Source organism: Puma concolor, chromosome A2 (genome assembly GCF_028749965.1).
Source record: "Puma concolor isolate L17-30 chromosome A2, mPumCon1.1.hap2, whole genome shotgun sequence".
Taxonomy (NCBI): domain Eukaryota; kingdom Metazoa; phylum Chordata; class Mammalia; order Carnivora; family Felidae; genus Puma; species Puma concolor.
In genome coordinates, this window is record NC_141668.1 from 159,301,862 (window position 1) to 159,319,781 (window position 17,920).

General features: G+C 51.8%; 1 protein-coding gene across 7 annotated transcripts in view; it reads right to left on the reverse strand.

Moving 5' to 3' along the window:
• Positions 1–17,920, reverse strand: part of NWD1 (NACHT and WD repeat domain containing 1) — a 73,329-nt gene that overhangs the window by 31,784 nt on the left and 23,625 nt on the right. For all 7 annotated transcript variants that reach the window (XM_086698723.1, XM_086698719.1, XM_025915852.2 and 4 more), the window contains 6 exons: positions 12,319–12,522; positions 10,539–10,698; positions 9,802–9,919; positions 8,966–9,124; positions 5,141–5,338; positions 1,875–1,997 (listed from right to left, as the gene is read on the reverse strand). In XM_086698723.1, the coding sequence (XP_086554849.1) occupies positions 1,875–1,997; positions 5,141–5,338; positions 8,966–9,124; positions 9,802–9,919; positions 10,539–10,698; positions 12,319–12,522 (962 nt within the window). The remainder of the gene's footprint in view (positions 1–1,874; positions 1,998–5,140; positions 5,339–8,965; positions 9,125–9,801; positions 9,920–10,538; positions 10,699–12,318; positions 12,523–17,920) is intronic.

Genomic DNA, 17,920 nt, shown 5'->3' on the forward strand with positions numbered 1-17,920 from the left:
ATTTTGCTGCATTTAAACATGATAAATGTGACAATGGATGGATCACAACAGCAAGATTCCTAACAGCCTCAAGTTGGAAACAATGTAAATGCCCTCCGACTGATATGGATACTGTTCCTTCTACATCGAATGTCCAGCACCAGAAAGTTGATAGATCCAGGAAGCACATGGGTGGTTGCCATGGGGCTGGGCGTGAGAGTGGAGATGTACTCCACAGAGGGCGAGCCATGCAGAGAGGACTCCTTGGGGTGATGGAAAGTTCTAGCATTAGGGTGATGGTTGTACAACTCAGTAAATCTAAAAATTGTTGCATTACACTTAAAACAGGTGAAATGGTATGTCAATTACACCTCAATAAAGTTGTTTTTAAAAAAAAAAGATTCAATGGAAATAAAAGATTGGTTATGGCAAAATGTTGAGAAAAAATTATAAAACTGTACATACTTAAATTGCAGTGACATATATCTTTTATATGAGAGAGAGAGAGAGAGAGAGGGAGAGAGTGAGTGTGCAAGTGAAGGAAGGGCAGAGAGAGAAAAAGAATCTTAAGCAGGCTCCATGCTCAATGCAGAGCCTGACTCAGGGCTCGATCCCCCGACCCTCGGATCATGACCTGAGTCCAAATCAAGAGTCGGTTGCTCAACAGACTGAGCCACCCAGAAGCTCCATAATGATAAAATAATTTTAACATCTTTATTGAGATATAATTCACGAGCATGAAATTCCCCCATCCCATGTATGACGGTACAATTCGTTGGTCTTTGTGTGGTCACAGAGCTGTGACACCATCACCACAGTCTACATTCAGAGTGTTTTCAAAACCTCAAAAAGTTGGCATTCCCTCCCCCTTTCTCTCCTTGTCGTTTAAACCATTTGGAGGCGAGTAATTCATTGGCATCTAACACATTCGCAATGCTGTGCAACCGTCACCCCTATCTGATTCCGGAACATTTCCATCACCCCCAAAAGGAACCCCCGTCCTCATGAGCAATCACTTCCCATTCCTCCCTCCCCAACCAGCAACAACTAATCTGTTTTGTGTCTCTCTAGATCTGCCTGTTCTGGACATTTTGTATAAACAAATCATACTGACTGTGGGCTTTTGTGACTGGCTTCTTTGATTTGCTATAATGTCTCAAGCTCCAGCCTCCTGCCGACCTTGCTGTTCTGTAAACACACCAGCCTCCCTCCCCTGTCCCTGCCCTTTGCACGCTTCTTTCTTCACGCCCTTTTTGTCTTGGCCGAAGCATCCCCAGCTGGGAGAAATGCTTTACCTAACTGTCCTAAGTCGGTCACTTGGACTGCTGCTCAGACATCCTGTTGCCCTGATTACCATGCATAACTATATTTTGCCTTCCCAAATGCCTGAGTCTGACTCGGGCCAGTGTTAAGGTAAGGTGAGCGAGGCACTCATTTTGGGTGCCAAATTTAAGGAGGTGCCAAATTACCGAGCTTCCGTTTTGCCCTTGGCTCCCATATGGCTTGGCACAGTGCTCTTGCCAATCCTGTCTTTAAGACAGCTTGATATTTATTCATGGTGGATTTTTTTTTGCATTAATTTTGATTTTTAAAAATATTCCATTGAAATCTTATTTATCTTTAAAAATTTTTGTTTTATCCTTATTTATTTTTGAGAGAAAGAGAGACAGAGCGTGAGCAGGGGAGGGGCTGAGAGAGAGGGAGACACAGAATCCGAAGCAGGCTCCAGGCTCTGAGCCATCAGCACAGAGCCCGAGGCGGGGCTCGAACCCACAAACCGCGAGATCGTGACCTGAGCCGAAGTTGGATGTTCAAACCAACTGAGCCACACAGGCGCCCCGAAACCTTATCTATCTTGATGACGAAGTTGACAAAGCCCACTTTCCAGGCCTCACCTGTGTGTCCCATGTGCATATGGATCACCTGATGTTCTTCCGTGTCCCACACAGCCACGGTGCCATCCTGGGTGCCGACAACCAGCAGCCTCTCTTCCACGCTCCACGCCATGGCGGTGATGCCTGCAGCCACACAGAGACAACAGCAAGCGACCACGTCAGCTCCCGTGTCTGAGCCCTCAGCCATGGAGCCCTCTAATGGGCCCGCGCTTCACAGATAGGGAAACTGAGGCACAGATTCAGCCCCTTGTCCAGAGCCACACACCTAGAAAGTTCCAGCACTGTCAGACGCCAGATTCAGATCTCGACTGCAATGTTCATGTTGCTCTTAGGGACGACGCTAGGTCCTAAGTGTCTCCCAAGCTCAGCGGTTCTCACGCAGGGGCGATTCCTTTCCCCGCTCAGTGCCTCAGTTTCCCATATATAAAATAGGGGAAAGTTGAAATCAGAGCCAGTCCAAGTCTGAGAGGACTGGATTTTGTTCCCACCTCACTGGGACAGGGAGTACGGACATGGGATTTGTTTTTCTTTCCTTTTCTCTCCTTTCCTTTTCTTTCTTTCTCTGGTCATTCACTGTGTGACCCTGGAAACGTGAGCTCAAACTTCTCATTTAGCAAATGAAAAAACTGAAGCCCAGAGTGCGTAGAAACTTTCCGAGCTTTGACATAACTAGGGCTCCTACAGAGGCACAGTGGGTCTGGAACACAAAACGTCTCCCTACCCGGGAGCAAAAACAAAAACTTCTCTGTGACTGCCACTTCCTAATCAGTCACTGCACTGTGATTTGTCCCCCATAGCCATCCGGTCAGACTTCTTTTTGTAACAAAGCCCACAGCCCACAGGTGTTAGCTGAGTGCACATTCACCCAGACAAAGGCCATATTTCCCAAGCTCCCTTGCAGCAGAAGATGGCCAAGATCTTACCGAGGAGGCACTTCTCACAGACGCGATAAATTCTGCTTCTAGACCACTCCCTCAAAGGGAAGGGGTCTGCCATCCACCTCCCCTTCCCACTTCCTACTGGCCGAAAGGCCATCCTATTGGTCGGGGCTGGAACGGCCACTGTTAAGCCGTCAAATGTTAGTTTGACATTGAAAATGGCAGAGCAACAAGACTGAGTCTAGGTCCCTGATGCGAGAAGTAAGGGAGATGATTCATTTTCAGAAATACCAAATAAAAGCTGTGCTGTCTAATTGACAGTAGTTTTACAACCTATTGGAAATATGTCCGAACCCCCTCCCCCACAATGGAGTCCCAAACCCTTAGACACTTCACTTCCAGGTTCCTCGTCCCCTCTGAGTTTCGCGGGCTTATTTTTCGCGGGCTTTGCAATGAGCACGCGCCAAAGGACTGAAGTCTCTGTGTCACCTCTGGGAATGTACATGCGTTCCAATCAGACTTTTTGCCTTACGTGGACATAGGCGACTACCAGTAAGGCTGCAACCTCTGCAGTACTCAGCCAATGAGGAACCAGGGGAGGGACTTGCCTCTGTAGTACTCAGCCAACGAGGGGAGGGACTTGCCTCTGTAGTGCTCAGCCAGTGAGGAACGAGGGGAGGGACTTGCCTCTGTAGTGCTCAGCCAGTGAGGAACGAGGGGAGGGACTTGCCTCTGTAGTGCTCAGCCAATGAGGAACCAGGGGAGGGACTTGCCTCTGTAGTGCTCAGCCAATGAGGGGAGGGACTTGCCTCTGTAGTGCTCAGCCAGTGAGGAACGAGGGGAGGGACTTGCCTCTGTAGTGCTCAGCCAGTGAGGAACCCGGGGAGGGACTTGCCTCTGTTGTACTCAGCCAATGAGGAACCAGGGGAGAGACTTGCCTCTGTAGTGCTCAGCCAGTGAGGAACCCGGGGAGGGACTTGCCTCTGTAGTGCTCAGCCAATGAGGAACCAGGGGAGGGACTTGCACGCTAGGAGATAAATTGCCTGCTGTAACTGCCCCAACTGTGCCTGTCCATCAGACACCTGCTCTTGGTTGCTTAAACCCTAGCTTCCCTGTGCTCTGAGTCCGTGTCCCTCCTTTGATTGGGCAGTGGGCTTATTTCTAACATCTGACACCTTGGAGACACAGTGTTACCTCTACTTATGCCTGGACTGTTGTGTGGGAGTGGGAGGAAATGAACTGCTTTTTTATTTAAGCCACTGCTATTTTGTCCCTTGTTACAGCCATTTGAACTTGTAACCTAATAAAGATAGTCTTCTCCATTAAATCAGATTCCCTTCTGAACACAGCATTCTAGCAGCTGTCCCTAAATCAGTTCCTCCATGTATGGTACTTCGTCTCTTAGAACTTCTGTTTTGGAAGCACTATGCCTTGGGAGTGTAGCTCTCCCTACAGGGCCATGTGGCACAGAAATGGCCCGACTTGCAATAACTGACATTCGAGCCACAACTTAATTGTATTTGCTGGCCTTTCAATAATGCAAGAAGTTATGGGTGGGCAGATAAAGGGGTGGAGGAATGGAGGTAGACTGGGGCATGAGCGGATAGCCAGATGGCTGGCTGGATACGTGGGTGAGTGGATGGGTGGATGTTAGATGAGTAGATAGATGAATCAACCAATAGATGGGTGGGCGGGTTGATGAATGGCTGGGTGCACAGATGGGTGGTGGGGTAAGTGAGTGAATGGAAGATGTTCAGAGCGACATGGAAAGATGAGTGGTGTGGACAGAGGGCTGAAAGATAGCTAATGGACTGGCAGGTGGAGGGAAGGAAGAAAGGAAGGAAGGAGGGGAAGGAAGGAAGGAAGGAAGGAAGGAAGGAAGGAAGGAAGGAAGGAAGGAAGGAAGGAAGGAAGTGTGGATGGATGGATGGATGGACAGACAGAAAGAAGGAGGGAAGCAAGGGATAACACATGAATAGAGAGAACTAAGTCCTCTAGTTTCTCTGACATTTTGGTGTCCCAGGAGAATCCATGAGTTCCACCAGCCTCTCAGGGACCAGTCGGACACAATCCCTAGCTTTTGGACTTACCAGCACGAGCCAGTAAATCCCAGAAACTATCTGTAAGATGGGCACTCGATTCTTAGAGGCAGCCAGCACCTCCTTGCTCTGGGCTCATTAGTGGTATTTACACTAGTAATCTACAGTTCCTGGGAGGCAGAGAGAGTGGAGTCAGCATGAGACAGCAAGGGCTTGCCCTGATGGCACCCCGGGGGCCTCCCTATACTGACAGAGGAGAGCCCCAGGGAGCAGCCAGAAACACCTGCCGTCCGCTGCCCTCAGGCATGAGGGGGCCTGGCAGGATTTTTGCAGAGTCGCAGAGACTGACCCTTGTGACAGCCGGTGAGGGTTGCCCGGAGGGGTCCTCCTGGGGGCTGGAGGAATCCCGTGAGGGGTACCAGCACAGGATGTGGGCACATCCGGAACCAGTTCTGGGCCTCTTGGCACAGCTGTCCCACCAGCGCCGGATGTGAGGTCGTGAAGAAATGGAGTCTGGCCAGGAGTTCTGTATATAGGATGCTCCTCTCTGCAACAAAGGGGACTCACGTTAAGGGGAAGGGCCATCTTCTGCCTCTGTCTCTCTCCCCAAACACTCACCCCTACTTCCAGGGCCCCAGGTGGTTCTTAGCCTCCGGGGGGCCTTTGGCCTGGACTGGCCTTCCCCCTTTCTCATGCTAATCACCTCCTAATTTTAGCTAAAGGGCCACTTCTTTAAAAAGCCGTTTCCAGCCCAACCCACTAATCCACCTGCCCCACCCCCCAGCTCATCACAGCTACAATTAACCTTTCTTCGTGGCCCCGCCTCTCCTCACTACCCTAGAGCTTGAGTTTCCTGAAACAGGAATGAGGTCTGTCTCGTTCATTGCTCTGTTCTTAGCACCTAGAACATCACAGACACCCGATAAGTTGTAGAGGCCGCTTTTAGGCAGCAAGCTTGAGCAGTGAAATGTAGAGCAAGGCTAAAGGGCCCACAGCCACCACGAAGCTGAATCCAGACAGGCCCATCAAGGCTGCTTCCGTTTGATAAGGACATTTGGGATTGCCTTTCGAGCCCTTCTGGATAATCCAGGATAAACTCTCCATCTCAAATTCCTTAATTTAGTCACATCGTTTGCCGCATAAGACAAGAGTCACAGGTTCCAAGGATTAGGAAGCGAATATATCTGTGGAGAGGGCAGTGCTTTCTGCCTATCCCAACAGACATACCATCATTATTATCCCAAGTTCATAAAGGGGGAAATTGAGGCTCAGAGAGGTTAAGCAACTTGTACAAGGTCACACAGCCAGTAGGAGGTGGGAATCTGACCCAAAAAGTTTTATTCCAACCTTGAGTGAAGACCAGGGACGCTGAAGGCAAGCAGTTCATTGTCTCTGCTGTCGGCTTGTCCCAACTGTGGGGTTTGGGGCAATGGTGACAAAGCTTTGTGCCTTGGTTTGCTGGCAGGTGGAATGAGGCAAGGTCAGGACCAGGGTCAAGTGCCCCACTCACCATGGGTGCAAGATGTAAGGTGGCACCAAGAAACACAACCATCAAGATAAATACTATTTCCATGCAATAGTTTTAAAAAATCAAAATTAATGCCCTCCCCAAACCCATGATGAACAAAATGTCAGCTTTTAAAATAAAAATAGAGTCAGAAACGCCATCACACCCAATCATCCTGGAGCCTAAGGCAATAGGAGAAATTGGGAATGCTGGCGGGCTTTGGAGGAGGCTCCAAGTCCTGGAATGTGCTGGAGCTCAAGGTTGGCCGGCTGCGCCCTCTGGTGGTGACATTCATTCCTACACCCGCTGGTGCCGGGCCGGCCACAGGTTGTTAATCAAGGATTCCTGCAAAGAACATGCTGTGATTTGGGCTTTTAAATCTTCCCTCAAACTGGGCAGTTGTTCCCAAGGCTGTTTTTCCTGGCAACTCACTCCCTGTGAGGTTTACAACTGGTGAGCAAAAATGCACAAGAAAGGCATAAGATGATGGTGGGCACCGGCCTCTTCCACTTGGGTGGCATCTTAGACATGCTTTAGTCCAATCCCACATTTTGCAGATGATGGAAACTGAGGCTCTGTGCAGAAATGGCTCATCCAAGGCCATTCACATCAACAAGGTTGGTGTTGTCATGACAGTAACGGGCCCCTTGGATGGCCCCATGGGGACAGCCGTAGGTAGGAGGGTCGACCAGCATCCCCATTTTGCAGATGGAAAGACTGAGGACAGCAAGGTGGGGTGGGGTGGGGAGCGTCAGGGACTTGCAAGGTCACACTGCCAGTAAGTGGCAAGGCCCAGATTTGAATTAACACAGTGGGGCTCAAAATCCGTGTTCTTGGCCAGGACTGGTCTATGTGGTAGGGCTGGCAATTTGGCACACGGGTGATACAAAAGAAAACCAACAGAAATAATAATTACGAGCCAAGGCAGGGGTGCCTGGGTGGCTCAGTGGGTTGAGCATACGGCTTGATTTCGGCTCAGATCATGACCCCAGAGTCATGTATTGAACCCCATGTCGGGCTCCGTGCTGGGCATAGAGCCTGCTAGGGGTTCTCTTTCTCTTTCTGCCCCTCCCCACCTTGTGCATGCGTGTCTCTCTCTCTCTCTCTCCCTAATAAAAATTAAAAAAAAAAAAAAGCGCTGAGACAGATGGAAAAAGGGTGTAGTGGTGAAGAATGCAGGGGCTAGAGGGTGTCCAGGCTCAGTGGGGGCTGGACAGGCTTCTCCCAGGAGGGGCATTTGGTTAAGCTCCAAGGGAGCCACAGAGGGATATAGGGACTTAAGCACCTTCATAAAACTCCTTATAAAACCCTCACATCAAAACCAGGTGGGGATTGTACGATAACAACCACCCAGGCCACCTCACGCTCATCAGGATGACTATCAGTGTTTTAAAAACCAGAAATGACAAGGGCTGGTGAGGACAGAGAGAAATCGGAGCCCCCGTGCGCTGCTTGCTGGAGGGAACGTAAAACGGTGCAGCTGCCGTATGGTGGTTTCTCGAAAAAATGAACATCGAATTACGATCTGATCCGACAATTGTACTTCTGGGTGTCTACTCCAGAGGGTTTTTTTAAGCAGGGTCTTGAAAAGATAGTTGTATACCTGTGTTCCCAGCAGCACTCGTCACAACGGGCAATAAGGAGAAACGACCCAAGTGTCCATCAGTGGAGGAATGGAGAAACGAAATGAGGTCCATCGGCCCAACGCAATGCTTTCCTGCCTTTTAAAGATGGAGATTCTGATGCCTGCTACAACATGGACAAACGCTGAGGAAATCACACCGAGTGAAAGAAGCCAGACATGGAAGGGCCAAGACTGTCTGAGGCCACTTGGATGAGGTCCCTACGGTAGCCAGATTCACAGAGAGTAGATGGTGGGTGCCCGGGGCTGGGGGAAGGGAATGAGGAGTTTGTGTTTGATGGGGACACAGGTTCAGTTTTGCAAGATGAACTCGTTCTGGAGATGTATAGTGGTGGCGGCTGCCCACCTGTGGGAAAGTGCCTGATGTCACTGAGCCGTGCGCTTAAAACACCGACTTTGAACCCCGGTTAGGCAAAATGTCATCCCCTAGGACAAAAATTGCCCCCTTCTTTCTCTTTTTTTTTTTTAATTTTTAATGTTTATTTTTGAGAGAGAGAGAGAGAGAGAGAGTGAGCAGGGGAGGAGCAGAGAGAGAGGGAGACACAGAATCCGAGGCCGTCTCCAGCTTCTGACTGTCAGCAGCAAGCCCGATGTGGGGCTCGAACCCACGAACCGTGAGATCATGACCTGAGCCGAAGTCGGACGCTTCACCGACTGAGCCACCCAGGCACCCCACTCCTTCTTTCTCTTGAGTAGACTTGAGTTACAAAAAGTCACGTTCAACTACTATCATTCTGTTTCAAATGTTATCAATAAAAAAAGTTGGGGGAACGTGTTTTCTCTCTTATTATATTAATATTGACATAATTTCCTCGATTTTTGCCTGACATTTTTCCTATCTGGCCCTTTTCCTAGAAAACGCTTCACTCCAAAGCTCTTCCAGCTTCCATTCTAAATTCTAGAAACCCCACAGGCGTAGACAGGAAAGGTGTGCCGGCTAATGAAAATCCAGCTGGGGTCTTGGTGAGGAGAATGATCTTCCAGAAGTCAGGGCAGAGTGAAGCCCCCCCGCCAGGCCAACTCACCCATGCCTCGGAGCTCCAGGGCCGGGCGGCACAGCTGGAGGGCTTCCCGGACCAGGCCGACCTCCGGACAGTCCAGGTAAGGGGCATACAGGTCAAAGTCGTCCAACAGGCTCTCGATGCCTCCAGAGATGCCGCGGCAGGAAATCCAGTTCATGCTGCCTGTGGGCAGGGAGGGAGGAGGGGGTATTGTAGGGGCACATGTTTCCTTCTAGTTCATACTTGGAGGCTGGTTCTCACCTCTCCATTTCTCTGGGGGTTCACGGCCTCGACACTGCTGAGGTTTGGGGCCGCGTCATTCTCTGCGGTGGGGCCGTGCACTGTGCGGGGCTGACCAGCACCCCTGGCCTCCACCCACCGGATGCCATAGCACCTCCCCGGGGGTGATCATCAAAAACACGAACGTTGCCAAAAGTCTCCTGGGTGCAGAATCACCCCTGGTTGAGACTCACGGGGATGAACAGAAGGATAGATAGAGAGACGAATAGGAAGGTGGGTGGGCAGAGGGATGATAGGCGGCTAAATACAAAGATTATCATATCATATCTGTCATATGATATGATAGACAGACAGAGAGACAGGGTCTCATTCTAAGACCACATTTCTCACGTCTGCCCTATCAGCTGGGACTCAATGCCAGTAGCACTCCCTTCCCTGAGCTGTGACAACCAAAACGTCCGCGGACATTGCCACGTGTCCCCTGCTGGTGGTGGTGGGGCACAGAATGACCCCTGGTGAGAACCACTGTCTTAAGCGGAGTCGAGGATTCTGACGTATGCGGGAGCACAGCAGAAGGTTGGGACCCACTGAGTCCCCTCCGAAACGGGTGCGACCCTCACCCAGAACCTCCTGCTTCAGCGTTTCAAGGCGGCCTGAGTGGACCAGGTGATGAGGCATCTCCTTCAGCTTCCGCACATTTGCGACCGTGTCTGAGAACCACAGGGGCTGAGGGGCCACCTGCAGAGGAGGAGGGGGCTGACAACCAGGCCGCTACGACCCAAGCTCATTCGTTCGCTCCACAGACGTGGGCCAAGCCACGCACAGGTGACACTGGAGGGGACGGGGACACAATTCCAGACAGAGATGTCCCACACCCACCACAGGCAGGGCCAGGGCAGAGGGAGGAACGCGGGGCTCAGGGAATCCAAGGGACATCGGAGCTGGGCCTCAGAGGTTAAGTAGGTCTGTGTGGTGAACCATATCAGAAAACGACGGTGTTCCAGGGCAAGGGAATGGCATGTGCAAAGGCCCAGAGGCGGGAGATGCCAGGAGTTCAGGGCCTTTCTCATATGCTCTTGAATATTGTGATTCTTCCCCCCCCCCCCCCCGCTCTGGAATGTTGGGGCATGGAATGGGGGGCATATTCCTCATCTGCTGTCCCCCCTGGTCATGCTCAGAGGCTGAGGGGACATCCCGCCTTCTGTGGGGGAGGGAAAGGAAGAAGGTCAGGATGGCATTCTGGGTGGACAAGAAGGAAGGAAGGAGCGGGTGGTCCTCGCCAGGCAGCCTTGACCTTGCCTGCACAGCAGGGCGGAGACTGCAGGTAGAGAGCAGGGACCCCAGGCAGACACCTCACCATGCGGTCCAGGTTCAGGGGCTTCCCCACGAGTGGCAGGGTGACGAGCTTCTTGGTGCCCTGGCTCCAGGCCCCTGAGAAGAAGTCAGCCAAGACCCCGTGCCTCTTGGCTCTCTCGACCCCGGACAGGTAGCGTTCTTGGACCACCTCGGCCAGCTGCCTGCAGAGAGGGGACACGGGCTCTTGGGCCTGGGCGATTGGTGAGCTCAGAGGGGGGCCACCTGCCTTCCAGGAGGCTGTTCCCAATTGCGGGTCCCTCCTGAGCCCCTGCTGGATGCTCACTGCCTCTGCTGACCACCCGTCCTATTGGTTACCTAACATCTATCTATAAATTGGCCCATCTTTCTTCTTTCCCCTTTAATAAAGTTACTTGGAAAAGGAACATTTGGGTTTCTCAATAAGTTAAACATAAAACAAGGTACTGTCTGACCCAGCAACTCCACTCCCAGGTATAGACCAAGAGAATTAAAAAGTAGGTGTTCAGGGGCGCCCGCGTGGCTCAGTCAGTTAGGTGTCGGGCTCTTGATCTCAGCTCAGGTCTTGATCTCAGGGTCACGAGTTCAAGCCCTGAGCTGGGCCCCACGCCTGGTGTGGAGCCTACTTAAAAACAAAACGAAGCGGGGTGCCTGGGTGGCTCAGTCGGTTAAGCGGCCGACTTCGGCTCAGGTCACGATCTCACACTCCGTGAGTTCGAGCCCCGCATCGGGCTCTGTGCTGACCGCTCAGAGCCTGGAGCCTGTTTCAGATTCCGTGTCTCCCTCTCTCTGACCCTCCCCCGTTCATGCTCTGTCTCTCTCTGTCTCAAAAATAAATAAACGTTAAAAAAAAATTAAAAAAAAAACAAAAAAACGAAGCAAAAGCAGGTATTCAAACAAACACTTGTGCACACATGTTCACGGCAGCACTGATCACAGTCCCAAGAAACAACCCAAGTGTCCATCAATGGACACACAGATAAACAAAATGTGGTCCATCCATGCAACGGGTTATTTCTCAGCCGTGAAAAGGAATGAAGCCCCGATTCACACTACAACACGAATGAGCCTGCGAACCTTTATGCTGAGGAAAGAAGCCAGACACAAAAGGCTGGGCCTCAGAGGTTAAGTAGGAGTCTGTGTGGTGAACCGTATCAGAAAACGACGGTATTCCAGGGCAAGGGAATGGCATGTGCAAAGGCCCGGTGGCGGGAGAGGCTAGGAGTTCAGGGCCGTTCTCATATGCTCCTGAATATTGTGTTCTTTTCCCCCCCACTCTGGAATGTTGGGGTTGGGGGGGCATATTCCTCATCTGCTGTCCCCCCCACCCCCAGTCATGCTCAGAGGCTAAGGGGACATCCCGCCTTCTGTATACATGCTGTCTGATCCCACAGCATGTATATGAAATGTCCAGATCAGGCAAATCCATGGAGACAGAAAGCAGATTAGCAGGTTCTAGGAGCTGGGGGAGTAGGGAGTGACTGCTGATGGGAACGAGGTGTCCTTTGGGGGGGCGGATGGAATTGTTCTGGAACTGTTTAGAGAGGCTGGTTACCCAACATTGTGGATGCACTAAATGTTACTGAATTTGTACCCTTGAAAATGGTGAATTTTGTGTTATGTGACCCGATCCTCAGTTTCAAAAACAACTTAGTTGTGTCCGAGTCGGTGATGTGGAAACCCTTGAATGCTGCGCTGGTTCGCTGGGACCGGGGTTAGAAGAAGGATCTGGAACAAGGAGGAGCCCGAGGCACGAGTCCTCGCTCTCGGGCACCCAGAGAGCGCTACTGCCACGCTGGACCCACCTGTGGGCAATGGCCAGGAGCGTGAAGCCGTCCACGGGCCGCCGGGCCAAGCAGTGGCCCAGATCCCGGCGAAGCCTCACCCAGAGCAGCGGTGGAAAACGCAGCAGCTCCTTGCTGGGCGGGGTCCAGTCCCGGTAGACCACCTGCAGGACCTCGTCATCCAAGGACAGGACGTCCTTCAGCTCTGCCTCTGAGAGCCCATGCCTGCGGGGAGGAGGGACGGGCAGTGGAACACGCTGTCTCCTGTGGCTGGGGGGACACAGCAGCCCAGAGAGGGAGAGAGACGTGGCCAGCTGTCTGCACAACATCCTGCCCGTCCCCAAAAGGTTCGCTCTGAGGGACGGCATTTGGATGGTGCCTAGCAGGTACCGGTGCCCGGGTACAGCCGTGCCCATCGCAGAAGACCTTCCTGACCTTTCCTTCTGCACACACACCTAACAGAGCCACGGACCAGGCTCTCTCCAGCCTCAGACGAGTCAGGCAGCATAGGGAGGGAGACAGCAGGTGATTTAGAAAGGCAACGCAGGCATCAAATGTGTCCACGCCAGCCTTGCCTGTGTTTCCTGGCCCGAGAAAGGAAGAGCAAGAGGAAGGAAGCGGCCCTAAAGGGGGTGGGTGATGGAGTTTTGGTGCTGGACCCGAAGGACTTCCCGACGCCTGAGAGCATCAGGCCGGAAGAGCTGGAGATTGGCCTGCACGCTTCTTCTGGGAGGGCAACAGGGTTCCCCTTAGAGCAAGGGAAAGAGGCAGGCTGGCTTCTGGGTGCACCTTGTGGGGTACACACACCTCGTGTGTGAGTGTGGGTTTAGTTCTCTGATGTGGATCGGAAGTCTTCCTGGCTCTCTCTTTTTTTTTTAATTTTTGTAATGTTTATTTTTATTTTTGAGAGAGAGAGAGACAGAGCACGAGTGGGGGAGGGACAGAGAGAGAGAGGGAGACACAGAATCCCAAGCAGGCTCCAGGCTCTGAGCTGTCAGCACAGAGCCCGACGCGGGGCTCGAACTCATGAACCGTGAGATCATCACCTGAGCCGAAGTCGCATGCTCAACCGACTGAGCCCCCCAGGCGCCCCGAAGCCTTCCTTTCGATCAGAACACCTGCCACATTCTTCATATGTATAGACACCTGCTCACGTAGCGTTCTCTAGTATACGACAAGGTGAGGCGTCCCCTGGGCTCTCTTCTGCGAGCACAATCATCTTTGACGATCACAGCTGTAATGTCCCTGGGGCTCGACTCCACACTCCCCCTGCAGGTGAAGCCATGCCACCCCCTCCCCCCCAACCTGCTTTCTTCTCTTGACAGTTTTCCCCAAACCAGAATTCCTGGGAGCCACACCGGGGGTTGGGGGGGGGGGAGGGGCCGTCCGCTTGATAGCACCCCTCCTGTGGCTCCTCCTGAAAACCCCCTCCTTCAGGGTAGAAGCTTCTTTCCCATTCTTTGACACACCCTCAGTACAAATCAAGCTTGGGTCCCCTCCTTTCAGCCTCGAGTTGGATGGCTCGTCTTCTCATTCCCAGAGCCAGGTGGGAAATAACAGGAAAAGAGCACAGAGAGGTTGGGTAACACTGATTGCGAGGAAGAGAATAGCCCAACCCATGTCACATGAAATAGAGCAGTAAGTGGGGTCTGGGAGCAGGCGGGTCCCTCTGAGAAGGTGCCACTGGAGCTGGGGTCGGGTGGCAGGGAAGGGGCCGGCGTGAGATCTGGGGCAGGGGTGGGTGGAAGGCAGCCAGATCCAGCAGGCCTTGGCAAGGAGTTTGGATACTTTCCTCAAAGCCAGGGGAAGTCCTTGGAAGAGTTAATCGGGGCAGAAACGGAATCAGATTTATGGTTTTCAAATCTCACTCCAGACAGGTGTTCAAACCACAACTTGCACACGCTTGTTCAGATCAGCCTGGTTCACGACAGCCAGAAGGCGGAAACGGTCCAGATATCCTTGAACGGACGAGCGGATGAACAAAATGTGGTTGCTGTGGACGGGGGATGTGTCTCTAGGGCAAATCCATACGTTGAGGTCCTAATCCCCCAAGGTGACGGTATTAGGGAGCAGGGCATTTGGGAGGTGATTGGGTCATGAACGTGGAACCCCATGAACGGGGTTAATGCTCCCGAGAGCTCCCTTATCCCTTGCCATGTGAGGACACAGCCAGAAGATGAACCAGGGAGAGAGCTCTCAGCAGACACCGTATCTGCCAGCACCTTAACCTTGGACTCTCCAGCCTCCAGAACTGTAAGAAATAAATTTAGAAGCCCCTCCCAACTCTACGGGCGCCTGGGTGGCTCAGTCAGTCGAGCGTTCGACCCTTGATTTCTTTGGTTTTTAAAGGATCTTGAGGTTTGTGGGCTCGAGCCCCGCATCGGGCTCTGTGCAGATAGCGTGGAGCCTGCTTGGGATTCTCTCTCCTCCCCCTCCTCAAAAATAAATAAATAAACATTAAAAAAGCAGCCTCCCATTCTATGGTATTTTTTGTTACAGCAACCCTGAGACAGGGTTGTATCCACACAATAGAATATTCTTCAGCCACGTGAAGAAACAGAGCCCTGCACGTGCTACAGCACAGATGAACTTTGGAAACAGAACCCTAAGGGAAAGAAATCGGTCACAAAAAACCACCTATCTTATGATTGCATTTCCTTGAAACGTCTAGAACAGGACCCAGAAAGCCACGGGTAGAGTAATGGATGCCAGGCGCTGTACAGAGGAGGCGTGGGGAAGGCACCGTGTGTCTCGGCCTCACACTGCTGACATTTGGGGTCGGATCACTCTCTGTCGTGAGTACTGCTCTGTGTGCCGTGGGACATTTAGCAGCATCCCTGGTCTCCACCCATTAGAAGCCAGTAGCATGACAGAGACAGAGGAAGATGGGTAGATGGAGGAGATTGGTTTTTAAGTTTGTTTATTTTGAGAGAGAGAGAGGGAGAGAGAGAACAAGTGGGGGAGGGGCAGAGAGAGGGAGAGCGAGAATCCCAAGCAGGCTCCGCAGAGCTTGACAAGGGGCTCCAACTCACAAACCTCGAGATCATGACCTGAGCCCAAACCAACGAAATCAAGAGTCGGATGCTTAGCTGACTGAGCCACTCAGGTGCTCTGAGAGGAGTTTATATATATGTACATACATATATATAGAAAAAGAGAACGAGAGATGATAAATAGATGATAGATAGATAGATAGGAAGATAGATAGATAGGAAGATAGATAGGTGGCTGGAGGGGAGCTGGGTGGCTCAGTCAGTTGAGCATCTGACTATTGATTTCAGCTTAGGTCGTGATCTTATGGTCGTGGGATCGAGTCCCACATTGGGCTCTGGGTTGACAGCGTGGAGCCTGCATGGGATTCTCTCTCTCACTCTCCCTCTACCCCTCTCCTGCTCTCTCTTTCTCCCTCTCAAAAAAAAAAAAAAAACATTAAAAAAAAGAGAGACAGATGGAAACAGATAGCAGACAGGGTCTCTCTCATGCTAAGGCAGGGTTTCTCGCCCCGTCACTGCCGACACCGGGGGCTCCATCATCGTCTGCGGTGGGGACCGTCCTGTGCACTGCAGGGTGCTGAGTGGCATCCCTGGTCTCCATTCGCTCGATGCCAGTAGCTCCCCCCACCAAGTTATGACAACCAGAAATGTCCCTGCACATGGGCCAGTGTCCCCTGGGGGCAGAATCTCCCCAGAATCTCCACTGGTCTAGAAGGACTCAGCTCTGCTCCAAGGGCCAGGCTCTCAACCATCACAGCACACTGTCCTGTTTTCATGGGGTGAGAGGTCCCAAAATCACAGCCCCGGCAGGCACCCTCCCTCCATAAACCTCCTGCCCCTGGGATGGCAGGTCCTACACCCCACGGGGCTTTGCTAATTAGGCCAGACGTGGGGCCAAGCAGGCCGATTATTTCTGTCTCCCCAGATTTTGGAATCAGGACTCCAGAAGGAGCCAGTATGATGCTGCCAGCTCTCTAAGATGGGAGGTAATGATGCCAATGGAAGCTTGAGGCAAGCGAAAGTTCTGGGGTGGGGGCGGGGTGGGGGGAGGAAGGACAAAGGAAGAGTCCAGAACAGAAGCCAATGGGCAGAGAAGACCCAGAGGTCCGTTCTGTCTCTCACGGCTTTCTGGTTCCCATGACAACCCACCTCCTCCGTGTAGACTGCTGTGTCAGGTTGGCCTGGTGGCCCACCACTTATTTCTGGAACATTCCCCAGTCTGTCTTTGTACTCTTATAGAAGCAGGCCCAGCCTCCACTCTCTTGGTGGGGGGGGGAGGGTGGCAAGCACCAGTCACAAAATCTGGGGTGTGACATGAAAGCTGGGATTTGCCCCACTGGAGTTGGAAATTGGGTGGCCCTGGATTCCCTGAGCTCTTCCCGTGGCCTTATAAAGCCCTATTTCTTACACACTAGCAAGAGTGGGATTCTGTGCCTGGAAAAGAAACAAACAGACCCTCACTGGTCTGATCACTGCCATCTTGACTGATTTGGGGCAAAGGGCAAACAAAGGTCTAGAAGAAAAAATCGCCCAGGAAACTGAAGAGGGGAGACCTCTCTGTCCGGCACCTCTGACGGTGGGCTTGAGTGTTTCCGACGGCCGTTTGCATCAAGGCAAAGCTTTCTGCTTGTGTGTCTGCCAGCTGGCCTCTGTTCTACTCTCCTGGGGGCTGGAGTCTGGCTGCTGGGTGCGTGTGACAGACCTACTCCTCTGTCCTGCTCTTGGCCATCATGACATCACAGCGTGCAGCCCTGAGACTTTCCGCCTTTAAGCATTCTGTCCTTCAAACTCTACAAACACACTGAATTGGATTTTCCTCTTTGCTTCCTTGTGGATTCCCATGCCACAAGCTTGGAATTAAGGGTAGATGCGTGCTGGTAGTCAATCCCTCAGAGCATTGGGCTGTAAAAAGGTCTTTCGGAGATCTCCCCATGTATTGCTTATTAAATACAGAGAGGAGCTTGCAAATTTACAATGGGGAAGATAATCCGTGCCCAAGAAGGGCTGAGTATCTCTCAGGTTGGACCTGAATGTAATCACGAGGAAACATCAGACCAAGCCAGGTGGAGGAACACGCTACAAACTGCCCCAGCTCAGGTGTGGTCCCGGGACCAGCAGCTTCAGCGTCGCCAGGGAGAAACACAGGATTCCAGGCCCCACCCCAGACCTGCTGAATCAAATTCTTTCTGTGAAAACAAGGACCGAGGTGCCTATCCCCCGTTGAGGGTGGAGGAGCGCTGATCTACAAAACTACTGACCTGGACTCTTCAAAAGGACAAAGACTGATGGTGGAATGTCCCAAATTAAAGGAGACCAAAGAATCTTGATGACTAAGTGTGACACAGGATCCTGGTTGGGATCCTGGATTGGGGACAAGTTGGGGGGGGGGAGCTATAGAGGACATTTTTTAGACAGTTGGCAAATTTTCATTATAAACTGTGTATTAAATAATATAATTGCATCTATGATACACTTCCTGAATCTTGTACTTGTCCTGTGGTGACGTGGGGTTCTGGCTGTCCTTGTTCTTAAGAAATACGTGAAATATTTAAGGGTAAAGGGATATTATGCCTGTAATGAATTCTCAAATGGCTCAGGGAAAAAACTCTGTGTGCGTGTGGGTTTATATG